Source organism: Cupressus sempervirens, chromosome 10, assembly GCF_028749045.1.
Source record: "Cupressus sempervirens isolate cs-2001-9-10 chromosome 10, ASM2874904v1, whole genome shotgun sequence".
Classification (NCBI taxonomy): Eukaryota; Viridiplantae; Streptophyta; class Pinopsida; order Cupressales; family Cupressaceae; genus Cupressus; species Cupressus sempervirens.
Genome location: NC_143127.1, coordinates 147,511,545 through 147,539,491, shown reverse-complemented (window position 1 = coordinate 147,539,491; position 27,947 = coordinate 147,511,545). Strand labels below are relative to the sequence as shown.

At 34.8% G+C, this 27,947-nt stretch overlaps 1 protein-coding gene across 2 annotated transcripts in view; it reads left to right on the top strand.

Moving 5' to 3' along the window:
- The window catches only part of LOC149533006 (putative serine/threonine-protein kinase At1g54610), a 64,324-nt gene that overhangs the window by 13,522 nt on the left and 22,855 nt on the right, over positions 1-27,947 (top strand). The window contains exons 2-4 of one of the 2 annotated variants that reach the window (XM_089807446.1): positions 2,839-3,123; positions 3,432-3,749; positions 22,785-23,012. In XM_089807446.1, the coding sequence (XP_089663572.1) occupies positions 2,839-3,123; positions 3,432-3,749; positions 22,785-23,012 (831 nt within the window). The remainder of the gene's footprint in view (positions 1-2,838; positions 3,124-3,431; positions 3,750-22,784; positions 23,013-27,947) is intronic. The other variant, XM_089807447.1, reaches the window with a different exon arrangement.

The following is a 27,947-nucleotide window of genomic DNA, read 5'->3' as shown; positions in this document are numbered from 1 at the left end:
ATAGTCTTTGAAACTGTGATGTCTTCCTCATTTCATAATGAAACTTAGAAATTTAAGATGGTTTGGAAAGCTGATGAAAAGAACAAAATCTCCAAATCTTTTGAGGCTACAATTAGTATCATGAACAATTTGATGAGGAAGACGGTGTGAATCTAATATACAGTTGTCTTGAAAAAGTGTTGTTTGACAATTTGTCGATGAGGCTTGTGCAGGATCGTATGTTGAGGGGGTGACAACCAAGTAAATTTTATATCAAGTTTTGTTGATGCTTCAATTTGGTATATTTGAATTCTCCAAAGAGATTTTTTAAGAGATGGTTTGCTACTCTTCACAGAAGAGTAGTTTTGGTGCATTGAAATGTTAGATTGTCTGCTATTTATTCCCAAGGGCTGGAAATAAATCCAATTTATACAACAAACAATGCCATGTCATCCATGGACATACAAAATAGGTTTTTGGAGAAACAAAGGTTGAATTATTTTATATTTTCTTGTTGAAAATTGCTTTGAAAGATATATTTTAATTTCAAAAAATGAAAAATATTGGCACTGACAACATATATCATAATCTACATGAATTGGTAAGTTTCATAATTCCCATGTGTTGTATATATGGATAGTTGAGTATGTCTTGATCCACAAAACAAGAAGTATTGTTGTTGTGGATAGTTGAATATGCCTTGGCCCATAATTGGTTGCCGCTGTTGTACTATGGATACTTATGTCTTGATTCAAGTGCAAACTGTGTTTTCTTGTGGGCAGATGAGTGTTCGTAATTCATAGGCAATGATGTGTACTTGTGAATAGTTGAGTGTAAGTCGATTCACAAGTATTGTCTAATAGTCAATACATACATCGATGCCTCATGCCACTAGTTTGGTGTGTGTGGGGTGAGGGAGCAGATTTGGTGCAGACACTCCCTTATATTTCAGATGGGTTGCTATTAATAGATCAATCCTTTGTTCAAATTGATGTAGTGGGAGGGAGTATTAGAATATCACATCTTAGTATAGTATGTACTATAGAAGTAGAAATTATGATTAATTGCAAAAATAACAAAATGCCAGGTTTTCCAATGCCCCCCCTCCCAAAAGTATGCCATGGCCTATAATTGGTTGGTGTTGTTGCACTGTGAATAGTTGATTATGTCTTGATTCAAGTGCAAAAATGTTTTTCTTGTGGGCAGTTGAGTGTTCCTAAGCCATATGTGAAGATTTGTACTTTTGAATAGTTGAGTATGAATCAATTTACAGGTATTGTCTGATACATAGTTCCAGGACTCCGAGTCGAGTCACCTTTGGCTGAGACCTGGTGACTTGTGACTCTCCAGAAACTCGACCTAGGTAAATTGTCCAAAAAAACCTATTTATGTTGAGTCTTGCATATTTTTTGCTGAGTCCAAGCCTGGGAACTATGATATGATAGTCAAGACATTCATTGATGTGACTGTTTCTGTTGTGTGTTGGGTGAGGGAGGAGATTTGGTGTAGACACTCCCTTAGATTTTAGACTGGTTGCTATTAACGATCAATCCTTTGTTTAAATTGATGTAATGGGAGGGAGGATTGGAATATTGCATCTTATTATAGCATATACCATAGAAGTAGAAATTGTGACTAATTGCAGAAATTGGAAATTGCCAAGTTTGCCAATGTCTCGCCATCCCGCCCCCTCCCCCCCCCTCCCCCCTTCCCGTGTTTTTTAGCAAAATTGTGTGTCCTGCAATTTTAAATGAGTTTTTTGTGTGCAACCGTGGTAAAGTCCAGGAAAAAAGCAAGTAAAATTCATCCATTTTACCCATGCAACTTACCTATTTTGATCCCGTGATTGGCATTTATATGTGTTTTAGTTCTATGTTTTCTGGGAGTGAAGTTTGGTTTGCAGAGTCTAATTTATGGAGCATTTTAGCAAATTGTATATGCATTTGCAACTCTTCAAAATAACACATAAATAAAGATGGACAGCAACAGCATTACCATGTAGATGTAGTTAAAGAAACAATTTGTGTGATTAAGAACTATTTGTGGGGAGATATTTGATGTATCCTCCAGTTGTTTGTCTTCAAAATACAAGATGGTTTGTTTGCTGAGATATGTTTACAAGTGACATAAGTAGCTATCTTTTTTAATGTATGCACTGTCTTTGATGATGAAGTTTGGTTTGAAAAGGCTTATGGTTCACTGTCCTTTTGCCGTTTGAATTTCTTTTGTAGTTTGCAATTAGATTCGTAAGTCTGAAGTTTATAGCAAATGTGCAGAATTTTTTTGCGCTTTGTGAATGGCAATTTGAACCTGAAGATTGAGTTTGCATTAGTTGTCATTTCTCTCCAAAGCTTGAGACAACCTTGGACAACGATTAATACCTTGGAATCTTGATATCTTATCTTCAACCTAAAAATTGCTCCAAAACTTTAATTTGAATATAAAAAACTAAAGTAAAACAAAAATCCATGTTTGAATGTTTGAATGTTTAAGTTTCCTCCAGTGACAGAAGTCCATGTTCTTTAATGAAAAGAGTGTCAATATTTTACTTCAAGTTACTGGGATTGTGATTTCTAAATCCTTGGTTGCCTGGTATATTGTTTGATGTTGATAAAGGGCACTGTTTGCCTCTTATTAACTAACTGTTTTCTAATCACTATTTGGTTTGATTGGGTCACTTTAATTCTCTCAATTTATAAGCTCTAAATGTTTTGACATTTTAATAATAGCTCCAATTAGTTGCAATTGTTAATGGGTCTTGGCAAATTATAGTTTAATCTATTTGTAGATGCCTTGTATATTTTGGAGGCAGGATTAAAATATATTTAAAGAAAAATGTAAATGCAAATTGTTATGCAGATTGGGCAAGGAACTTACAGTAATGTTTATAAAGCTCGTGATCTTGATACGGGTAAGATTGTTGCTCTGAAGAAGGTACGATTTGATAATTTGGAGCCTGAAAGTGTTAGGTTTATGGCACGAGAGATTCAAGTGTTACGCAGACTTGATCATCCAAATGTTGTTAAATTGGAGGGTCTGGTTACTTCTGGAGTGTCTTGCAGTCTGTATCTTGTTTTTGAGTACATGGAACATGATCTTGCTGGACTTGCTGCATGCCCTGGGATCAAGTTTACTGAACCACAGGTTTGTTAATTCTTCTCAATTGATTAGCATCCTACAATTTATTTTTTCCCCATCCATATTAGGCCTACATTTGCACATGCATATAGCTGCACTCCTTAATTTTCTTGAAGGTTAACAGAAATAAGATGTTCAGGACTTATTATCTTGTCTAGTCAGATTATTGCTATTAGATACCAGACACATTTATTGCTCTCAATGTGGCAGGTTGAATTGAAGACTAAAGTCATGGTTGACTATAATTTTCTTATTTCATTTATCTAGTTTGTTTTCATGTGATAAGTGATCTGGAAATCACTTTCTTTTAACAGGTTAAATGTTACATGCAACAATTACTTTTGGGGCTTGATCATTGTCACAGTCGTGGTGTACTCCATCGTGACATCAAGGGTTCAAACCTCTTAGTTGACAATGGAGGAATTCTGAAGATAGCTGACTTTGGTCTAGCGACTTTCTTTCATCCTGACCAGAGGCAGGCTCTAACTAGCCGTGTTGTAACACTTTGGTATCGGCCTCCAGAACTCTTACTTGGTGCTACAGACTATGGAGTTTCTGTTGACCTATGGAGTACAGGTTGCATACTTGCAGAACTGCTTTCTGGCAAGCCCATCATGCCTGGAAGAACAGAGGTAAATTATTTAGTATTTACTTAGTTTAAAAGTCGATATGGATTGCAGAGGTGTTCATTGCACTTTTATATGCAAGTGTGATTTTAAATTTTACTTCAGAATACTAATTGTTTTGTGTTGATTATCTTCTCGTAGCTATCTCATTGATGTTCATATGATCTATTTGTTTAGTGTAAACCTCCTATTCTGGCAAGTCTGTGTGATACCCATGATTTATGAATTTAATAATTTATTAGTTGTTACTGTGCTTGCTATCCATCTTAATATTACTTTGATCCTGCTACAAATGCACAAATCCTGGCTCCAAGCATATAAGTATTTGCTTTTAAGGTTTAGTCCACCAAGCTTTCCTTATTGATAAACAATTAAATTTCCTGTTACATTGAACAAATTCTTGAATAGTTAATTTAACTTGGGCTGGGTCTTGAGTTATATACTAAGATCTTTAATTCCGGCTAATGCCAATTTTTAAAATATTGGTTTATTCATATAAGTTATAGATAATACTTGTCTTTTATTAGAGACATATTGTCTTGGCCAAATCCCCAAATAATATTTTTGCATAAATCCATCATTCAAAAATCTGATTCATGCACAGTGGTGTCAGATGATTAAGTTGGTGGCAGATTTTCCATGGCTATTATGTGCTAGTGTGTTGAAGAAGGTAACTGTTCTTGAGCTTGTGCTTGAAGCTGATAATATCTGGCCATATTTTGCCCAGAGAGACCGACTTTTAGAAACTTGATTGTCCTTTTGTACCTGAGGCTACATTAAATGTGTTTTTTGGTTAGGAGGTAGCACAGATTGTGTGAACCTTCTCGATTTTGAGGTGATGCCTTCTCATTGTATCTTAAAAAACTCTGAAGGCCTTTATTTATGAATGTGAATGCATGCTCATTTTGTAAAATTCTATTGCAAATAGATTATCCAATAGTGCAAGAGGTTTGTATCCCAGGCAAAATTCAGATGACTCATTCTTGACAAGACAGGCCAAAAAGGAGCAGTATGACTATATTTAACTTTTAAGGAAACCTAGAAAGGAGAAAAGAAAAAAATCTAAAATAACAAATGGGAAAAAATATAAAATTCTCTCAGTTCATTCCATGTCAATTATTGTTGATGGGCATCAAAATATATGGTAGAATTATTATTAAATAGGGAAATGATAACGAAGGTACCTATGACACCTTTACATGTGCACAATGTTCAAATTTTGATAACAAAACCTCAAGTATACTATCTCTTTACAAGGTTTCATATCTATATCTCTAGTCTGCCAAAAGCAAAGTGCAACAATTTATTAAGAAATTTTGGAGTCCAAATTCCAATCACCTTTTACTGGTTAGTGCTCACATATCATTGATCCAATGATGATGGGATTGAGAACTATACTTCTATGGTACTTCATCTACCGAAACAAAGTCTGTTGTCATGTATGCTGGCTTCTCAATTTGAAAGATCTAATCTGAAGTTGAATAAAAAAAAGCAACTAAGTCGTGTGATCATTGATGTTGTTTGATGCTATCGGAAAACTTTTAAATTAAGTAGAGGGACAAAATGTAGAATGATATAAATGTTTTAGACAACTAATATTTTTAAGCCTTAAAATTAAACAGAATCTCTATCAAGCATTTTAAGCTCTAACAGTTTAATATGAAGGCAGTGCTTTTATGCATTCGTAAACCAATGCCTACCACACATACAATCAAAAGCACAGCAGTTCTGACTTAAGATACAGAGACAAGCTCTGAGGCCTACGAGCATCAATGCCCAAAACGTTCCACCATGTACCTAGATTATAAAGAAGGCATTCAACCAATGATAAATCTCAAAATATAGAGAAGAGCCCATCATTCAAGATTCAAATGTTGCAAAATAAATAGTATCAATCAACATATTTTCCCGGGTCATCTGCTATCTTGTATGCATATTATCCGCTTGGATCCTCTTAATTTTGCAACTCCTCATTAGCTAGCCTTTGGGCTTCCCGGTTAAGTTAGAAAATTTGTATTGATTTAAAGTCTAAACAGCCCTTTGTTCACCTTGCATCATCACAGAGGATAGGAACGTAGAAGGAAGTTGGGTTTACAGATTCCAATAACACACAAAGAACTTTTGGGTTTGATTATGCCCCTTTTGACCAATGAATTTCTATAATGCATGTAACTTATTTGCACATTCCGATGTATTACTTTAATGGTCACCTTTAGGCTCTACCCTACCCATTGCCTCATTGTGTAACTTGTGGTGTTATTTTGACATCCTCTGTTTTAAGGACCTTTAATAATCGATTTGAACAATCTTTATAAGTAACCTGCCAAAGGGCAGGAAAACAACATTTGATGCTTCTATTACCTTCCACATCTTTTATATAATCTATTAATCAGAAACAAACATTGCCTTTAAATATGTCTTTGGAGAACTAAGGGATAAGAAGGATAGGGGAAATTGGTGGCAAATGTAGTAAAAAGCTGGACAATGAGCCTCTTGCCATATTTGAATTTGTTCATCGAACAGAGGAACTTTGCTATGACCAAAGATGCGTATTGCTAAATTCTTGTCCTTCTTGATAAAATATTTGACCTTTTAATATTCCAGTGTCTCCAAGTAAACAGGCCTTGCAAAGTGTAAGATTTTCAATATCCAAAGTATATGATCTGAATTGCATCATGGAAATGATTAAAACTTAATTGATTGATTTGATCAGTTGTATTTTCATAGTTGTGTCACAAGGTTCAAGTTCGAGTTTGGTAGCAATGGAATTTGGATGAAGTTTGGCATGGGAAAAAAAACTGAAAAAAATTTGCAATCAATTTTGCCTTTTATAAATTGACTTAAAAATAAATAAATAATATATTCACAAAATGCTAAAATAATTTACAATTAATAAATAAATTTAGATTTGTCCAAACAAAACAAATAAAATTATAGATATATGCATATTTATAGTGTAAAATTAGAAATTGGATTAGAAAATCGCATACACAATAAACAAAATCACCATAAAACAGATAAATTAAATATTAATAAATAAAATAATATTAAATTTTCAACATTTATAATATTGTATTAATAAATTTTTAAAAATAAACTTTACAACTAACATTTTAAACCTGTACTATTATATTAATAAACTAAAAATACCGAACTTCAAATAAAATTGTATTAAATATTAAAGGATAATAATGAATTCTTAAATTAATAATGGTAAAGATTGCGGGTTTCAATTGTTTAAGTTTTCCCTCGATAGGCATAAGCCTCAACCAATTGCTTTCTGAAATCGACATGTACCCACACTCCATACAGATTATCTGGGCAGCCGTGTTCACATGCCATGCAGAACTGTGGACTTTCTATATGCTGTTCGAAAAAAGGTGGGAAAAACACCCATAAACATGTATGGGAAAAAAATTCTCGATTATCTAAAGAAGCTGGGAAAGGAGTTATTTTGAAACCTAAAAAAGCCCCCAAAAGCGCTCATCTAAAATGTATCTTATTTAAAAAAACTATGCTGTTTTCCCCATACAAATATGAATCAAACTTTTATGAATTTTTAATAATTTGTTTATGTTTGCCTAATTTCAATCTAAATGGTTTGAAATTCGGTTAACTCTGGCTTAGTTTCACAGTTCATGATGCTAAAGAAGAGCTTGAGACATTCTTGTTGCCTTATTAAGATCATTAGGAAGGCAGAAATGAAGATTTGGATGCAAAAACATAGAAGACAGAAAAGCCATGTTAATTTCAAATAGTCAGGAACACTTGTGTACTGGCAAAGCCACTAGATAAAGTAGGGTGCTGATTGAGTTGCTGGTAGTTTGATTTGTGTTAGTGGCAGTATTGCATGTGCAATGGCAGTTACATTGGTGCCATTGCAGTTTTGTTCTTATCAATTCAGTTTTAATAAAAAAGGAAGCATGCTGGTAGAAAAATAATGTTTCTCTTGATGTTTGGGATGTGTTATTCACTTATTTCTATGTCTGCTTATGTCTTAGCATATGTATTCCTTGTAAGGGTCATAAAAGGCACTTGAGAGAATTGAAAGGAAATGGAAGTGCATGGAAATATACCCAGGGGTGAAGAATGATATAAGGGGGTTGTTGTGGTAAAATATGACTGTAACAGCAGAGTATATCAGTAAAGCTTGTTCAATAAGCAATTACTCCACAATAAGGTTGTCTGGGGAGTATTGTAGAGATGCTACTAAAGGCTCGGAACGATTGGGTGTTAGAAAATTGCAGGAATTATTTTCTTTAATATTTCCTACATTTTGTATCTCTAGGGATTTCACTAGTACATATTTTTCCTTTTCTTCATGTGTTGATTTCTTTGGTTGCTTGCTTCAATTCTATGCAACTACTTTATTATTTCAAGCACCTAACTGATAACGACCATAGCAGTTTCTCAATTAGAATCTCAATATAATTTTCAAATACGTTAACAATAAAACTTGCTGTTGCATTTTGTTCTTATTGAATAGAGAAAAAGATCTAAGTTGCCAGTTTGGGGATGGGTTTGGATTCAGGTATGGGATCGGGCAAAAAATAAAATAAATCCGTTTGGGTTTGTGGGGGGTTGGGGGGGGGGGGGGTGTGTGGGGGGGTTTGTGTGTGTGTGTATGCATTATATATACAAAACAATAGGAGAAACACACAAAAATGCAAAACTAAATCATTTCATAGTATGCATATATGTTGCTTGATCATTAATCAATGCCAAATGTCAAAGATTAACATTAAATACCCTCTCATTAATCTATGTTCACGATTTTAAAGAAAATCATACATTGAATTACTGAATTGCAAAATGAAATTTCAAAACATAGACTAGTTGATCAAATAATAAATTTTGAAACATGATGATAATACTCAAATATGATCCTTGGAAGGATTGGTGACTCTGCAATCAATCTCTAGCACCTTCTCTTCAAGCTTGCAAAATGGACACACCAAAATGAGAAATAAAATGTGTTTGATGTATTCTAATAGGCTCCTTAGGGTTATAGGAAAAAAAAAAAAAAAAAAAAAAAATCATTTAATGTGTTTTAAAGTATACTTTTTGGCCCCATGGGCTGTGGGTTCTTGCGGGTCCACAAAAGGTCCGCCTGGGCCCCTCCCAAAACCCTCGAGGTCTGTGGCGGGTCTGCGTAGAGTCCGCACCATGGACTATGGGTCCAAGTGGGTCTGCATGCCCAGACCCACTGTTCGTGGTGCAGATCCCACACGGACCCGCCATGGACCCAAACCGAATCTGAACCTGTGACGAACGCGGACCTGGACCCAGCTAGCAGGATTCGAACCCTGCAACTATACACAGATCCGCTCGGACCCAGAATCCGAGGTGCAGACCTGCTATGGACCCAACCTGAATCTGAACCTGCAATGAACCTGGACCCAAACCTGGCTGGCAGGACCTGAACCCTGCAACTTAGGAAATAATATTTACTTTGCAGAAGCATAGAGGGGTAATCAGTCTGATATGCCATAATTGTTGCAATGTATGTGACCATTTGCATAATTTCATAATAATTGTATGATACACACAGCAATCATAGAGCTGTAGGAAACATCAGTTTACAACCTTATTGTTGTTTCAGTAGTATAAAACTTGGGAACATCACATTAGGAAAAGTAAATGCTCACTAGTGAATTGTGTATTGGAATATTCAGGCTTATTATGGATTAGATTGCAGCATTACTAGTGGCAATTTGTGCACCAATCTTCTTCCTTTACGTCTGCCACAACTGTAAAAATTTAAACAAGGATGTGAATGTATGGCAGTGTCATGTCATTAATGATTACCTAAATGCAATAAGAAATGTTCTTCCTCACCAGCAAAACTGTGTGAAAAATGAAGTTTGTGATGAGTTCTTATGGACTTACTGTGTCAGTCACACTAATTAGAGATACTCAAACCTTTCTATATGTAATCTTCTCGATTTTCTTTTTGTGTGATACCAATATTGTTGAATACACATAGACGGTTGAGAGATAAATCACGCTGTTTTATATTCTTGAAGTAAAGTCAGTTGGAAAAGAGGTGAAGAAGTGAAATAAAAAAGTCTACAGATGACTGTTTTGAATTCATGCATTTGTATATATTTCTATATAAAATTCTCATCAATTCCTGATTGGAATAGAGCACAATTAATATTTTTTCCTACAGGATGATATGCCCCATATAGAAAAAAATGGCAGAAATAATGACTCATCTGGGGACTTGGAGTGATTCTGCTTCTATGTCTTTGCATGGAAGACATTCCATTTTTTCTTCATTGATTCAAATTTCATACCCATCTATAGCATAAATATTGGGTTATTTGGTAGTTAATTCCTTCTTCTTGAATACTGTTCTACTTATCTAAGGCAATGAAGAATTGGAGAGATATAATTCACTTGAGAGAACTGCACTCTACTCGTGTTAATTCTTCTGGTTATTGGGAGCTAACAGTAGAAGGTTATTTTCATGTTTCTAAAGTTTTATGTAGCCATTGAAGTTCGCTAAATTACTTGCAAGTGTGAGGATGCTTGAGAAAAACCAAAGGTTATGTACTGATATTAAATTAAATATTTTGTTGTTAACAAATGACATATAAAATGTTCTGAACTGTATTGTTTTGTTAATTGGGAAATTTTGTTTCGAAGTTAGCATCCTGATTGCAAGCCAATTCAGGATGTCACAACTGAGATCAAGTTAAAGATTGTAAAACAATTAAGCTGAATGAAGAGGATAATTTAAATGTTCCAAAGTAGTGGTTGTATAAAAGACAACATAGGGGTGGAAGATAAGGTAGAAGATAAGGCAGAATTATGTCTTTAATGTTATTTATTTTCTTCTTTGATCTCATTTCACTTACTTTTGGGAAAATAATAATGAGGTTTCAGAATTAAATGCACAAAATTTCCTGAGTCCATGATAAGTTAACTTGATGATTTGTGGATTTGACTCTGATTAATTTTTCCATTGTCTTGGATCATGCTCCATATTTCATCAGCAGGATGTTGCGACTTCTTCAAACACAAGATATAAAAGGGAGAAAATAAATTCATTTGAAGGGGGGTATGAAGGAAGGAAGAAAGAATGAATGGAGACAAGGAATTAAGGGTACATTAATGGAAGAAGAAAGAAATGAGAAGAAGATAAGGAAGTGACTCTTTCAAAGGGGCAACAATGATGAAGGTTTGTGACCCTTTCAAAGGGTGGTATTGTAAAAGGTTGTGACCATTAAGAAGAGCCATGACACTCCCTCACATTGGAGGATATAAAGGGAGAATGTTTTATTTGAGGACATCCAAAGGAGATCAATTTGGGGAATAATATATTATTCTCAAAGGCGACAACAAAAATTGGCGACTCAATCCTTATGAAAGGTGGCAACTCTTCCACTAATGAAGTATAAAGGAGGATTTATTTGCATTGAAGTGGACTTATTAATCATCACTCATGCATACCTTGAGGCATCAATCAAGAAAGATTGAACCATTGAGCAATAGCACTCATCCAAGCAAGTAGTGACCAGCATCCAAAGAGAGTAAGTCGGCAAAATTTATATTTACAAGGTGCTTGGACAAGATTTAGGGAAATCCCAAAAGTAGGGCATTATGCTTGTGGTTGTAATGTTATTGCTGGCGTGTACTGCAGTGTTTGACCCATATTTAGCGTTTCCCTTATCAATTGGTCTGCAACCTCAAAAATATGCGATTTTAACTTTTCACAGATTGTATTTCATATAAGATAAAAATAAAGCTTGTTGTGAGTAAATAGGCTGTTAAAAATTTAAACCTGCAGTGAAATTGCTTATTACAAGAGAAGAACATAGGAAAAATGTAATTCTTTTTTCATTTATAATAAGCCACTTTTAGTGGGCAACCTCTGAAATTCTTACAATAAGAACATAACTTGCAATATGATTTTCAACTATTATGGTAAAATAATGAATGTGTTATTAAACATAGATCATAAATGATACATATATACATACTAGTATACACAATTTTTCTATAATGAACAAAGAGAGAGAGAGAAACATTTTGAAGAGAAGCAAAAAGAGAAAATTCCCTTATTGAACAAAGATAGAATATAAAAACATAGGAGAGGAGTGACCATTAGAAATAGAAATAAATCTGTAGAAGAGAGAGGAACAAAAATAGAGAGATCCTGAGACTAAGGTGATGATTGAGATGGGCCTTTATCCTTGTGAAAGGATTGGGCTATAAATGCTTGTTCAGAGGAGCGATGCTACCAAAATGTTGTTTCCAACAGTCCCGTTGTAGAAGTTGGTGCACAAATCTGAAAATTAGAGGTCAATGTTAGTTGCAATAATATTGAGCGTCTCAATAAAGTTCTCATAGGATTGTGGTAGACTTTTTAGAGTAATGACTATCATATCCCCTTCCTCCATTGTACAACCAATGGCCTCAAGATGACCTTTGATGTCCTTAATCTTTAGAAGATTTTCCTTCAAGGACACATGCTCATTGATAATAATCGAGAATAGTTGATTCTTCAGAAAGAAAGCGTTGCTTTTATTTGATGTCTCATGGATGTCCTTTAGTGTAGTTTAGATCTTTGCAATTATCTTGCTAGATGACTCTTGAGGCAATTGATCATCAATAACTAAAATCTTAACGAGTATAAAAACTTCACGGCTACGCTCATCAAACGTTTCTTGAGTAGCATCGTTTGTGGTAGGATGAGTCTCAGTACCTAGAACAATCGCCTTAAGGCGACGATACTCCTAGATTGTCATCATTCTTTGCTTTCAGGTGTTGTTCTTTGCGTTGAACCACTAACTGCCTTCCAAGAGAAGATTGTTGAGAGATGCCATGACATGATTTTCGATGCAAAAAAAGGTGAATACTTGAAAAGGCACAAACTTCAAGGCAAATTGATGGAAGACCCAGGAAAAATGAAAAGAGACCCAAAAGAGAGCTTCAAAAACCCAAAAGGAATCTGATGTTAGATCCTGAATCCAAAGGATTGAAGATTGAGGTACGAAAAATGAGGCACTTCTACAACAGTCAATCCATCAATTACAAGTCTTCAGATAATAATCTTAAAAATCCACCAAGAATTTGCAGATAGATTTTGAAAATGACAAATAATCAGAGAATTTCAAAAGAAACCCTAGTTGTTTTTGAACACCCCCACCCCCCTCAAAAAAGAATTACAAAGATTCAAAACAATAGTGGAAGGTCTGGCTATTGATTAGAGATGGAGGTTTTTTTTAGAAACCCTAGATGACGCTAAAAGAGTGAAAACACCATTATTTGAGTCAAAAATTGTAAAACGTGTGGGCAGAATGGAAATAGGGGCCATAAAAAAAAGTGATTTGCATGGAAGAAGCACAAATAAGTTTGTAAAAAAATTGCCTAACATGTAAACACGAGTTGCAAACCTAAAATGACTCAATAATGAATGTGATTGTGTAGAGGAAAAAGTCCACGAAAAAACCCTAGCCAGGTTTTGATAGAGAGACAGGTCAAATTGATTTTTGAACACACCTAGGCAAAAAGATTTTGAACTTAGGAGTAACATTTCATGAAGAAATTAAAGATCTTCAAAACCTATTTCAAAAAATAACTTCAAACTTCAATGATGAAATTATTATTTTGTGAAAAAAATAGCTTTGATACGTATTATTTAAAAATAATAAATGTGTTATTAAATAGAGATTGTAAATGATCTATATATACAAGTATACACAAGGATGTTCTATAATGAACAAAGAGAGAATTAGAAACAGAAAGAGAGTTTCCATATTGAATAGACAAGGAATATAGAAATATAGAAGAGGAGTGACCATTAGAAATAGAAATAAATCTATAGAAGAAATAGAAACAAAAATAAAGAGATTTAACTTTAATGTCAACAACTATTTCCTATTTATTGACATATTTGGGCAATATTAATCATTCTATCCCAATGAGCCCGATCTAGCTTGTAGTAAACATGATGATAAATCGCAAAAGTAAAAATTATGTAACTTCTAGTCAATTATCATATGCCCCAATATATTCAATGGGCCAAAAGTGCAGCATGTTTATGCCCCTTTGACAAGCATTGTCTCAATGCATAACAATTGTGGATGCATGTTGAAGAAAGACTCACCTTGCCACATAGCGCCTTCAATAGACATATTTTACCACTTCATGAGATACTTGTGATTAACCTAGAGTGAAAGATATAGTTTCCATATGGGTTGCATATCAATTGAGGAAGGTTTTAAAGGCATAATGAGCAAGTTGCCTTCATTTTTGCCTCTTATTTTTGGGGATTATTCAGTTACATCCGACCCATGAAGACAACTCATGCATATCACAAGACACTTTTGGGAAAGTTTCCTTCTCTCTTGCAAAATTTCAACGAGATTCATCTAGTGCAAGTCTAGTTCCATTTTCAATTGAAGGAAAGCCATCTATAAGGCAAATGTAATTTCTTTTCTTGGATATTGTTTCTCTTTCTTCCTAATGCATGTGCAAAGGCTTAAAATATATTGAAACTCAAATTTCAAAGGAGAAATTTTATGTTTTGGGAGAAGCATTTTCATATTTGTAGCAGAAAACTCCTTTCATTTTAATAAACAGAGCATCAGCTCCTTCTTAAATACTCCTTGTTTTGGTATTATGAATGAATGATATTGATGGAATTATTGTGATTTATTTTAAAATTCTTTGATTTTTTCTCATTCATGTAATATTGCAGCAAGGAGATTGATGTTTGAAGCAAATCATAGGTTGTTAGAAGTTGAAAGCAGTAGGTTGTAGTTGTGAAAAGCATTGATTTTCCTTCAAGAAAGTGTTGGTTTCTTGCCTTCCTATGAGAAAATGTGTATTCATGTCATGTTTTGAGTTGTGAGCATAGACTTGTTTCATTAGAATGTATCGTGAGTTTGAACAACTGTTAAAGCTTCTCACAAGTTTGGTGCATAACCTTTAAATCTTTTGGCATTTTATTTCAAGTAACCTCTATCCATTTCCGTATTAAAAGAAGTTAAGTTATTTTCGAAGGAGAACCAATTCCCTCTAGAGCTCTACTTTCTCTATAGGTCATCCACAACCTGAAATTAGTCCCATGTATCACAATATGTTGAGCTCTCAGCTTATCATTTTGGGTGCAATCATATGTGATAACAATACCTATGTGGTGTTTGGAAAGGTTCGCTAGGGAAAGTCCAGAGCTGAAGTGGCTAGGTTGGAGAATCCTAGGAGATAGCTGATGTCATGTGAAGCCTTTCCTAACACTGAAGGCTTATGAATTGCAAACAGTGGATACAAATCTTGTAATATGGGCTCCTATTGAGATTTGCTTCGTGGAATGAATGTGTGAGAGGGACGTTGATGCTGGGATGATAGAGAGTCGTATCCACTAGAGTGAGCATTGGATGTTTTGGACCCTTAGTTGCACTAGAATGCAAGGAAGAGCAATGCCTCACCAATTCGTGCCTATCCTATGCAAATCATAAGCATAATGCCAACAATATTGGCAACAAGTTGAAGAAAGAAACAATCAATTGGGTAGCTATGGGATCACCATAAAGAGTCCCATGCTTGATTCTTGAGATCTCATAAAGAAAAAGGTTCAAACACTTTTGATGAAGGTAGCAAGAAAAAGTTGAAAGGGTTATCTATTGATTTGAGAGTAGATTGCACATTGGATAATAAGAAAATGCAGCATTGCTTTTCATGCTAGAAATTATGGTGGTTCATCTTAAAAGGAAGATGATGGAAATACACTTGCAACTAGAATATCAATGGGCCAAACAATGAACCCTTCAACAGCTTGTAAGAAATGTTTGGCATAAAAATCTAGTTTGGGGCTAATAGAAGCTATAGTGGGCAAGCCCAAGTGACCTAAATGCATTGACAGAGAATATCATCTTTGAGGGATTGATTAAACATCTCTTTACTTGGAAGGAGATAAGGAAGAACACACAAAGAGTACTGGAAGGGAGGGACTTGGTCCAAAAAAACATCTATTGATTAGAAGAATATGTGAACTTTGGAGAACGAACAACCTTGATGCCCAAGGGGCTCATAGAGGCAATCTCTTTTGAGGAACATAACACCAAGAAAGGGTATCTCGCATGAGACACAAGAAACCCATTCATGGATCTCAGCTTGTGTATAAATCTATTAATGTTTGGTAGTTTTAGTTGGATAAACTCAAGAGACTAAATGTAGTTATATATAGTTTATTTATATGTGTGTGTGTGTGTTTAAATTATAAATTATTATGGATATGTCCCTTGAAGGGATATGAGGGACATATCCCTTCATGGATTATGCTATAAGAGAGGGAGTTGCATTTTGGAAAACACATATCGAAGACGACAGTGCTATAATAAAATTAGAGCCAAATTTAATATAAAGTTCCTCTTAATAGTATATAGAGGCAAACTATTATTTTTTCCCATTATTGTGGAATATTGGAAAGTCTTTCAAACTATTACTGCTAACAGTAGACGGGCATGGAGAGCAATTTTATAATGACTAAGCAATGCTAAACAGGTAACTCAAGACATCTGGTTACAGAGGATCAAGGGGACAATAGCAACTCGGCTTGGATAAGAACGCAGGTTGAAAGGAGATGTTTATCATTGGATATAGAGGAGCGAGAGATTATAAGAAAAGAAGAGACATCTCTTCATAATATAAAGCTCAATACTGACAACACGCCTAATAAGTCTTAGACTCGGAGAAATTGCGACCAATGATTTGGCTGAATAGTTCAATATTTCTTGCAATAAAACATGTTTGGAGCTGATGCATGATAGCATATAGAAATGTTCGATTCAGCAAAGTCAATAGGAAAAGACATTGAAAAAGGATGATTCGTTGAAAAGAAACTCGATGTAAGGAAACATGGTGGTAATGACTCGTTAGCAATTCCCCACCTCTTGCAACGCTTGGCAAAGCCAATCTACTCCAAAACATGAGGAAGAGGAACACGAATCTTCCAATCTTTCCACCAAAGCTACAAGTGCATCTATGAGGATTGGGTGCTCTTGCAGTCTTGTAGGCATGCTCTTTGACCTATTAAGGTGACACTTGCAAGGAGATCTGAGGGCCATTGTTACGCCAAAAGAGTAGAGCCGAGAGAGAGATGGTAAGAGAACTACCAACATAGTATGAGGCTGCTTGGCAAGATTGACATTGATTTAAGGAAGAAGAGTGGGTCTTAGCAAGTATTAATAGCATAGAGTCCCATAGACCAATTAAGGTAAGCATAAATGCAAGGATTATCGTTATCCAATGTGGCATAGACTAGTAAATTCGATCATTATTTCTACATGAAGTGGAGATGACGATCATTATAGAGGGTGGAGCTAGCCTATTAAATATTTGGAGGAATTCAAACCTACATTAAGACTTAAGCAATGACTGGTTGATGCATATAGGAGGCATTGAAATAAAGAGTCGGGGATAATACGGAAGAAATAAGGTCATCAAGGGATTATGTGAAAAATCTAAAGTTCATTGATGACCAACACCAAAGATGGATACGAGTTTAATCAAACCCGTGCCCAAGTTCCTATAGTATTAGGAATTAGTATTGATAATAAGGAAATGCAATTTGTTTATTAAAGCAAAAATCATATCAAATGGTATGTCTCTTATAAAGAGAGGCATTCTTTTCAAGATAAAGGGGAGAAGTAGGTTGAAAGGGTTTACCCGTGAGACATTTCATACACCATAGCGTAAGGAGGACCACAATGAAATGGGTCCCGAAAATGTGTGTTTAGATTTGTATGTTACACAATTTCTTGTCCCGCTATATAAAAGGTAACATTAAGGTAAGTATTTATCTAACTTATTATGAATATATTTGTAGTTAATGAGTATTGGTATATTGAGAAAGCGTCACGACTTATATTTATTAACGAGGAAATAATAAATAGGAAACATAGATTAAAATAGTGAATATATGTATACTATATTTATCTATGATATATATTGAAATGATCCTATATCATTATGCAAACTATTTATTATTTTTGAGTATTATTGCAGTCTCTCTCTTATTTTTATTTATCTTTTCCTCTGAGAATGTTATTACTGGAAGGAGATTGAGATAAAGAGGGAGTCTGATATTTCAAGCAAACCTTGAAAGAGAGGGAGTCGATAAAGGATATGATTCTATCTTTGGTGATTTACAGGGATTAAACCATGTTGAGATGGATTCTCCAGTGATCATTAAGTTGTAGCAGTCAAGAGGACTATGATTCATGAATATACCACGTGACTATGTAATTTTAATAGGCCTACCCCCTGTGTACATCACAAGGAAGTGACAACTTCCAAATGATGTCACTTGTATCTATAGAAGTTATTGAAAGGTGACGATCTTACAATAACTTAATTTTCTATTATGATGGATATCTAACTTAGTTTTCTATTATGATGGATATCTTACAATATCTATGTAGATCATAATAGATTATACTTTTGCATGGTGGATATTTATATGGTAAGTATTATGAGAATGCGTGTGCACATACCTTATAAACACTTTTGAATATATGGTAAATGTTATGCGAATTCATGTTCTAGAGGCCATTACACAGAGTACGTGGTGAATTTCATACGACTTGATATTCTGGAGGCCATTACTCACAGTGCTTGGTCGATATCTTGCATCTCATTCTGGAGGCCATTATTCAATGAGTATTTGGTGAATATCATATATTGTTATTTTGGAGATCAATACTCAAATGCGATATCAAAAAATGGTGAATATCATATGTTGATATTCTACAAACCATTGCCTTATTGAGTACGTGATGAATATCAAGCATTGATACTCTAGAGACCATTACCCAGAGTTTTGGTTAATATCATATGTTGATATTTTGAAGACCAATACTTTTGATATTATGTGACATAAAAATGATGAAAATTTCTGATCAAAGATATCCTTAAAATTTGTCATGCCTAATATTACCATTGGTGTAATATATGTCTTGCATTTATCCTCCCTAGCTAAGAAGGAGTATTAATTTTTGGTAGCTTGAGTTGGATAAACTCAAGAGACTAAATTGGAGTTATGTGTGTGTCTGTTTAAATAATAAATTATTATGGATATGCCCATTGAAGGAACGTATCCCTTCATGGATTATGCTATAAGAGAGGGAGTTGCATTTTGGAAAGCACATATTGAAGATGACAGTGCTATTACATTTGTAGCAGATCCTGAGAAAACCAATAAAATCAAATGAGGTTGAAGATGGTATTGAGACGAAAGTGATTGGCAGCAAATTTGGCTTTGGACAATACACTGAGGAACCATCCATTTGCATTGTGGATGATATGTTGAAGCACAATTGTTTGACCCCATCCATTTTGAGCCCATTCACAACAACTTAAGAGCCAAGGCCCCAAATCCTGGAAGTATAATTGTTTCCTCAATTCAAGGTTGTCTTCTCTAATGAACAAAAAATTCATTACAAAATATGTACAAAAGCAGAATTTTGCTCAAATGAAACCATTCTATGACAATTCATGTCTATGTATTAGACTATCTGTGACAAACGGATTTTCATAATAAAATAAAGGTGATCTAGAAAGAGTTTTCCTCAACAAATTCTTGAACAAATATTCTGAATTACTTTTCATGGGGCATTAACTACTTTTAACTACCAATGTTTAACTGAAATAACAAAGCTCAACTGAAATAACTATATCAATGATCAACTGTAATAACTATAATAACGATTAATTGAAATAACTGTAACCATGATCAACTGTAATAACTATAATAACAAAAATAATTGTAACAAGGATCAATTGTAATAACTGATATAATGATTTACCATCTTTCCATACATATAAATAAATGCTTAACATGAAAAGAAGAACATACAAGTAATATCCGGTGAGTCTTTAGTTGGTTGTGCAAGCTTCGGCTTTCGGTAAGAGGAGAAGATTGACTTAGGCTTAACCTCCCAACCTTGGACCATACTTATCCCCACAAAATCTATTGAACTAGAAAGGCCCTCCCTACCCTGGGATCAGGCTTGGGGTACTTTTAGTCTAGCCACTTGAGCGTTCCGGTGTTTAGAATGTCCGCATAGTTATGGACAGACATGTCTGAATAATTGGCTCCACTGACATCAAGTGATCATAGATGGCAAACATGCCTTAAAACGACCTTGGCTAAGGTTTTCTGATGGATTCATTGACCCAATCACCACCGCTCGACTTGACAACAGGGGAACAATAATATGGACGAGCATGAGCTATTAAATGAAATTAATTTAAATTTATTGTCTCACATCTGACTTTTATTTCTCTGTCATTGCAGATTCCATTTCACCTCTTCACCTTTTCCATGGCTATACAGTTGGTGAGTCCTAGGTGCTCAGATTTTAGAGCAGTCGGCTCTGTCCGTTGATTCTCAATTGATTAATGAGTATTATATATTTCCAGCTTATCACAATTTGAGATAAGAAAAAATGTGTTCTTATAGACTTACAGGAGAAAATATCATTTGATTCTGGCTGTCTATGGCATAAATAAATAATGATTCCATGTCATGGATACTTTGCTTTTATTTATCATAAACAACACCTTCTTAAAGGGTCTAACCGATGATACCTAAGTATGCCGAATGTAAACTGTAGCTCACTGCTATGGAAATCAGAATGCAGTAACAATTGGTAATGAAATTTATAGCAATACTTGGAATATGATTGACTACATAACCCGGTGTAATTTGGGAAAAGATGGGAGTCTGGCTAGATGTTAATGTTTCAGCTCTTCCTCAAAATGACCTCTAGGTGCAAACTTTGTGTGAACATTAATCACGTCTTCAGCAAAGAAAGGAGTAATACAAGGCAGAACATGAAAGAGGTTGGCAATGTTCATAAATGCAGAAGTATCAGACGAAAATCTGCAGAGGTATCGGGCAATAAAAGAATGAAGATCGTGTGATAGAAAAAAAGTCGGGAATGATAAGGAAGTCTGGTGTTTGAACAAGGAAGTCGACTGATCGAAAAAAATGTATATCTACTGCCTCTCACGATTACATAATATAAAGAGATTATATGTCTCTTTGGCTTCCAATAAGCCGTAACATAAAAAGAAGTGTCTTGGCTCTTGGATGCCAAATAAACATGCCTAGTGTTCAATCGGTTTCAAGCAAGAAAATGAATAAAAAGATGGAAAAAGATTTTAAGGTTATAAATCGAAAATAACAATGGTTTATATCTATCTATATGCACGTAGATATACTTATGAGGTGGCATCATTATATTATAAAGAAAATAATATTATGGTGTCACTTTATTCTTATATCTATGTGTACGTACATAGGTATATATTATAATGATGTGGAGAAAAGATCAATGAAAAACCTTTGAGGTACGTATTATTTTTAATTAGATTAATTTACGTTTTAAATTGTTTATTTAATAGCTCATGCGGGTCCTTTAATTGTATCCTGAAGTTCAAGTCGCTAGGTCCTTACCAAGGCAATTTAAGGTCATACTTGTCAACCTGATGATTGGACTTAAGCTAGTATCCCATTCTGTTGATCTCGTTGAGCAATGCTTCACCCCTTCATCTTCTCCTGCAATCACATTTCCACGATAATAACAAGTTCCATGATAATTTTCATATTAACATTTAATATAGATAAAGAATTTAATTATTAACCATAATTCCAAAATCAAGCAACTCCTAAACATCACATGACAAATAATGGATAACGACCACCTTCATTAAATAGTTAATATAATGAATACAACAGATATAAATAACTACCTACTTCACATGATTATGAAAGGAAAATCCGTTCAATCTAACGGCTATGAATAAATTTAAAATTAGGTCAAAATTTGGGATGTAACACTATCTGTCACTCCTCCCTATTAACACTTGCTTTTCTATAAAAAATACAAGTACAATAAAAATGTGATCAATATGTCTCAACAGTTAAAACTGCAAGGCTTGATGTGGAGTAGATGACTGATACTTCACCTATAGGCAATATGTAGATGCACATTCCTTGGCATTAATTTCTGCCTTGTTACAACGTTTGGTAATTAATTCAGACTCTAATCAACTTATTGTATGGAGCCTCTTTTTATTAAAAGGGTCATCCCAGTGATACAAAAGTAATATGTTGAAACGATAGAATATCATGAATGATTAATGATGTCAAAGGTACCCACTTACTTGAAAATCACAGAATGATACTGAAATGATCTGCCCTTGAGAACATAATGGGTTAAGAGATCTTCCCTTGGGAATATTATGGGACAGCGCTGAAGTGGTTTTGCTTTCAAGTATACCTTGGGACATTACTGAATTGATTTTCCCTTAGAATATCCTGGTTTGATACTGAAATAGTCTTCCATTGACATATTTAATTATTGGTGTTTCATACTGATTTATATGAGCTAATTTATTTTTTTAATTTAAACATAGAAGTTACAAGTACATTAAATATAAATTTTTGGTTTTGCAGACATCAAATAATTAATAAATCTTAGCTTTCAGTAGCTTCTTTTGTTCAACAATTATATGATCATGATGCAAGATGGCAAGTTCAAGATGGTAATGCAATAGTTTGCAATGAATTTATTAGGAGTCCTGGATTGCCTACTACTCATCCCTACTTCAACAGGGATGCATATTCTCACCGTTAGCACATTTCTAAGTGTGTCTTTTCTAGTCCAAAATGATCTATCTCTGTCTCTGTTCCAAGCCACTCGTTTCTAATCCTAAGCCTGATTTAAATAGGAAAATTCATAAATTATTAGACATCTACCTGCACTATAGAGCTAATGCATATATTAATCTATGCTTATTGTGAATAAAAGGCCATTGTGTGATGTCTGAAAAAAGATTGCAGGACCCATACGTATGTACTGAAGTTGCAAAAAGCTTGAGTTGTGCAATACACATAATTTATATTTTGTCTTTCTGTTGAAGTAGTGCCTCTTTTTTAGAAAACAAAATTGAGCTCTTTAATATTTTGTCCATCTTCAATCTCATGAGTACAGAATAATATTAAATATTTGAAATGTTTAGGTGGAGCAGTTGCATAAAATATTTAAGCTATGTGGCTCACCATCTGAAGAATACTGGAGGAAGTCTAAATTACCACATGCAACCATATTCAAACCACAACACCCCTACAAATGTTGCATTGCAGAGGCTTTCAAAGATTTTCCTCCCTCAGCATTGGTCTTGTTAGAAACACTCCTTGCAATAGAACCTGCAGACCGTGGACAGGCAGATGCGGCTCTTCAGAGTGAGGTAAGTGCAATAGTTTATGCAGTGATTCTTAATAGATTTTGATAGCTTTTTGTAGTCAAATTCTTACTACCATTTTACAACATGTATTTCTAATAATGTTTTTAATAGCAAGTAATGGAAATCAGAAGCCTCAATTTAGAAATGCTTTATATCCATTTATGGTGGTTATTTGAGCTTATGGAGTAAATTAGACTCGAATCTAATATGGGAAACTTTTGAATATATTGAGAAGAATTTTCATTTGCATCAGGTACATTTTGTTTGATATATGGTGATGGAGTTGAGCTTATTTTTCTGTTTTTGCAATACAGGAAATTGTTTATATTTAGATACATAATTCAGGGAGAGGCATTGAGCATTTTTACTATACCACAGGTGATCTTTCTATGAAACGGATTGAACTAACTAATTTGATCAATGGCTGTAATTGTCTGCCTACTATGCAAGGCGATTGACTGCATCTGAGCCCTAAATGTCAAACCAGTCATTGCAGGCCTTTTTCCTTGTAGGTTATATCATGACCCTCCAGTGAATGCCGCTTAACGTCTAAAATTGGGAAAAGCCTGAAATGAAATGTTACAACTTTTTAACTGCAATGACATGGTCCCTAGAAGATATTGGCATAAAAATCTGCTTTAGCAGGTTTTCTGGAATTGAAATGAAATGTTTCAAGTTTTCCTGCAAACTCTGGCCATTTTTTTCTTGTTTGCATCATGAACAGCACAGCACGATATATGCAGAATATTTAAAGAATTTGATATGCGAGAAAGTCATGGATTCTCAATCTGTAAATATTAAAATAATATTTTGTACAACAATTATTTTTTCAAAATTATTTTAAATTGATATTATAGTTATATATATACATTGCATTCAATAATAGAAATTATTAAATATAAATAAAATATGCTATATAATTATTGTATAATATATATTTTATATAATACATATTAAGTTATATTTTATATACTTATATTGAATACTATATAAATTATATATTATGTTTATGCTAAATGAATATTAATAATGAATTATTTATTATTTATATTGCGATAATAGATAGTTTCTATATCTATTTATTTGTTATCTATTCTAATCTATTGTAAATATTAGAATCTCTTTAATATTTAGCTAGCTGTTAGTTATTTGTTAGCTAGAATAGAATGTGTCTATTCTTGACAACTTTTCCTAAGCAAACATCGTTTATTCATTTGTATATATTGATCATTTGATCTTTGTTAATAGCAATCGAGTTTTTACCAATTGCTTCCTGTAATACAGTATTAGAGCATAAACTATAATTTTTTTCGAAAAATTTATAATTTCCCACAAACTTTATTCGAGCAAATTTTTTGAAATTATTTTCTGCAAATCGATTTGGAAGTCCGCCATTTTTCCTATAGATTTTTGAGTTTTTTCAAACCAATTAGGGTTTTTTTGAAAACCCTAATATTTTTGTATGGTTTTGATTTTTTTTGTATATTCTTGATAGAATTGTCAAGAGCTCAATTGGTTGTTATCTATTTTTCTAGGTGCCTCAATTTTCTTGCCTCGATTTTCAAGCCAATAGATCCAGGATATGACATTAGATTCCTTCTGGGTTTCTTGAGCTCTTTTTTGGGTAGCTCTTCATTTTTTGGGTCTTTCGACATTTTCCCTTGAAGTATGCACCTTCATAGATTTTGACGTTTTTCACTACAAAACACGCCATGGCGTCATTGACAAATATTTTGCTCGAGGGAAATCATAAATTCAATGGTTAGAATTATGGCACTTGGAATTAGCGGATGCTAACCATCTTCGAATATCGCGGCAACGATCAAGTGGTTTTGGGGACTACAACTTGTCCTTCTCAAGCTTGTCATGATTAGAGTGTCTATGATCAACATAATCAGGAGGCAGTGATGCTTCTCAAATAATCAATAGCTGATGAACAACCCCCTCAGATTCCATGCAACAAAACAATTGCCGAGAGATTGGAGCACCTAAAGAAACTACATGAGACTTTCGATAAAAGCTGAGCTTTCTTTCTTAAGAACACTTTGTTTTCTATTGTTCTGGATGAGCAAAAACTACTTGAGGACCACCTGAATAGGATTCAGGAATTCTGTGATCAGTTGCTTGCCATTAGACACAAGATGGAGGAAGAGGACATTGTGGTAATCACTCTAAAATATTTACTTAAAGCCTACGAGCATTTTATTGAGACTCTCGACAACACTTCTATTGATGTCGACCTCAAGTTCATAGATGTCTACACACTTCTGCGTCAACAAGGCTGGTGGAAACAACAATTCGGTAGCAATTCCAGCTCCACCTCCATAGAGCAAGCCTTTGCTGCTAAATCCTTTTAGAAGGATAAGGACAAGTCTCTCATTCACTGTATACTTCTCCGTAGAAGTCCTCTGCTCTAACATTAGAAGGCTCCAAGAAAAAGAACATTTAGTGATACTACTGCCACAAGTATGGTCACATGAAGGCTGAATGTCAGAGATGCTTAGCTGCCTTTTCTAAGCAATTTGGTTTGCAACCCAAAGCGAACAGTGCATAGCACACTTACAAACCGAATCTGCCTTTTATGCCTTCATGGCTAAAACACTTGCAAATCATGTCAAGTCGTCTATTTGGTACATTGATTCAGGTGGCTCTCGTCATTTCACCCACCGCAAAGACTGATTCACTGACAACCAACCTTACTTAGATTTAGTTATTTTTGGTAGAGGGGAAGAGTACACTATTGTTGGGAAAGGCAACATTTAGATTCAGTCGACTGGGAGGAATCTCATTTTCCTTGATGTGTACTATGGTCCAAGGATGGAACTAAATCTACCCTTAGTTAGTCAGTTGCTACGACACTCTCAATGGTTGGATGTCACCTTTAGTTCACACAAGTGCACCATCATTGATAGTGAGACTCAGTCTGTTGTTGTAGTTGGCCTTGAGGATTATGATCTTTTCAGACTTGTTGATTCTTAAGACTTAGGTATGGTTGCTCGATGTTCTTTTGTTAGTTCACTTTGGCATTAGCGGTATGAGCACTTAAATGTGCATTCTCTCTCTTAGTTTGCTCAGGAAGAGCTTGTCCTTGAATTGCCAGAGATTCAGACTCAGTAGCTTGGAGTTCGTGATGCATGGTAGGCTAGGGAGCAACATTGCGCACCTTTCAAAAGTGGCAATTCATGGTAGGCTTCTCAGATGCTTTAGCTTGTTCATGCCAATATCTGCGGCCTTATGGCCATTCCTTCTGTTCTTGGGTCCAAGTATTTTCAATTGTTTGTTGATGATTTCAGTAGAAAGATGTGGGTGTATTTTCTTAAAGTGGAATCAAAAGCGTTTTCTATTTTTTAGAAGTTTAAAACTCTAGTTGAAAAAGAGTCTGGGAAATCTATTATTGCTCTTAAAACAGAGAATGGGGGGGAATTTTGTTCTAAAGAATTCTCTAGCTTCTGTGATATTCAAGACATCAATCTCTAGTTAACCACACCTCGCAGACCACAACATACTAGTGTAGTTGAACGTTAGAACATAACAATCACCGAGATGGCTAGATCTATGCTCGACCACAAACATGTTCCGAAGAAGTTTTGGGTAGAAGTAGTTCACACTACAGTCTACCTTTTGAACCGGTAACCCACTGTGGTAGTCAAAGGCAAGACTTTGGAAGAGGGCTGGTCAGATCACAAGCCTAGAATCAATCACTTGAAGATTTTTGGCTCTCTTGCCTATGTTTGGATCCTTGATGTGTCATACACCAAGTTGGATGCCAAGAGTTAGAAACTCATGCTTTCTTGATACAATAGTCTTCACAAAGTGTACTACTTGATCGACATTGAGACATCTTGTCTCTTGTACAATCGTGATGTAGTCTTTGATGAGCAATGAAGACTATTCATGCATGTTTCCTCTATTCCTGATCCAACAAATTGGCCTATGCAAGGCTCATGATTTGGGAGTTCGACTTCCATTAGGTCCACCAGTAGCTCCAGTAATACTAGTGATTCCTGTATAGACACCTATGACTTCTCTTGCAAGATCACCCAAATATGCACTGCTTCACCTGATTTTGATCCATATTCTTTTCGTGAGGAACTCGAACATAGAGAACCTCTTGACATTAATTTTGGTCTTCCTCTTTGGCCTAATTAGTGGGCTAAGGCACTAGTTGATCTTCGAGATGATGAGCTCATTGATGGAAGAATTGCTCAAAAATAGAGCAAACTAATGAAGACAATAAGTTTTTCTATCATGGCCAACAGTCATTGTCTGTTTGAACCTCAAACATACTCTGAGGCTAAAGGAATTCTAGAGTGGGAACAAGCCCTGCTCGTTGAAGTATCACATCTGGGTCCTTTTTGATCTTCCACCAGGGAAAAAACTCATTGGTTGCAAATGGGTCTACAAAATAAAATCCAAGTGTGATGGTACTTTAGAGAAGTACAAAAAGCTTGTTTAGTTGTAAAGGGCTTTTAGCAGTGTCAGGGTATTGATTACAAGGATACCTTTGGTCCTATAACAAAGATGAACACAATCAAATTAGTGCTAGCCATGGTGGCACAATTTGGCTGGAAGGTCCATTAGATGGACGTCAAGAGTGCTTTCCTGAATGGTGACCTACAAGAGGTCTACAGGACACAACCTCTTGGTTTCAAGGTTGCTGGAAAAGAACAGTAGGTTCTTAGATTGGTGAAAGCTCTCTATGGTTTGAAGTGGGCCCTTAGGGCATGGTACATGAAAATTGATAAGTACCTCAGTGATTAAGGCTTCCGGAGGAGTTCTTCAGACTCAAATTTGTACATCAAGACTACTGACAATGACATCATCCTTCCAGTCATTTATGTAGATGATTTGATCATCATTGGTAGTTCGACATCTTTTATTTAAGAAATCAAACAGAGTTTATGCCAGTCTTTTGATATGGCTGACCTTGGGCTCATG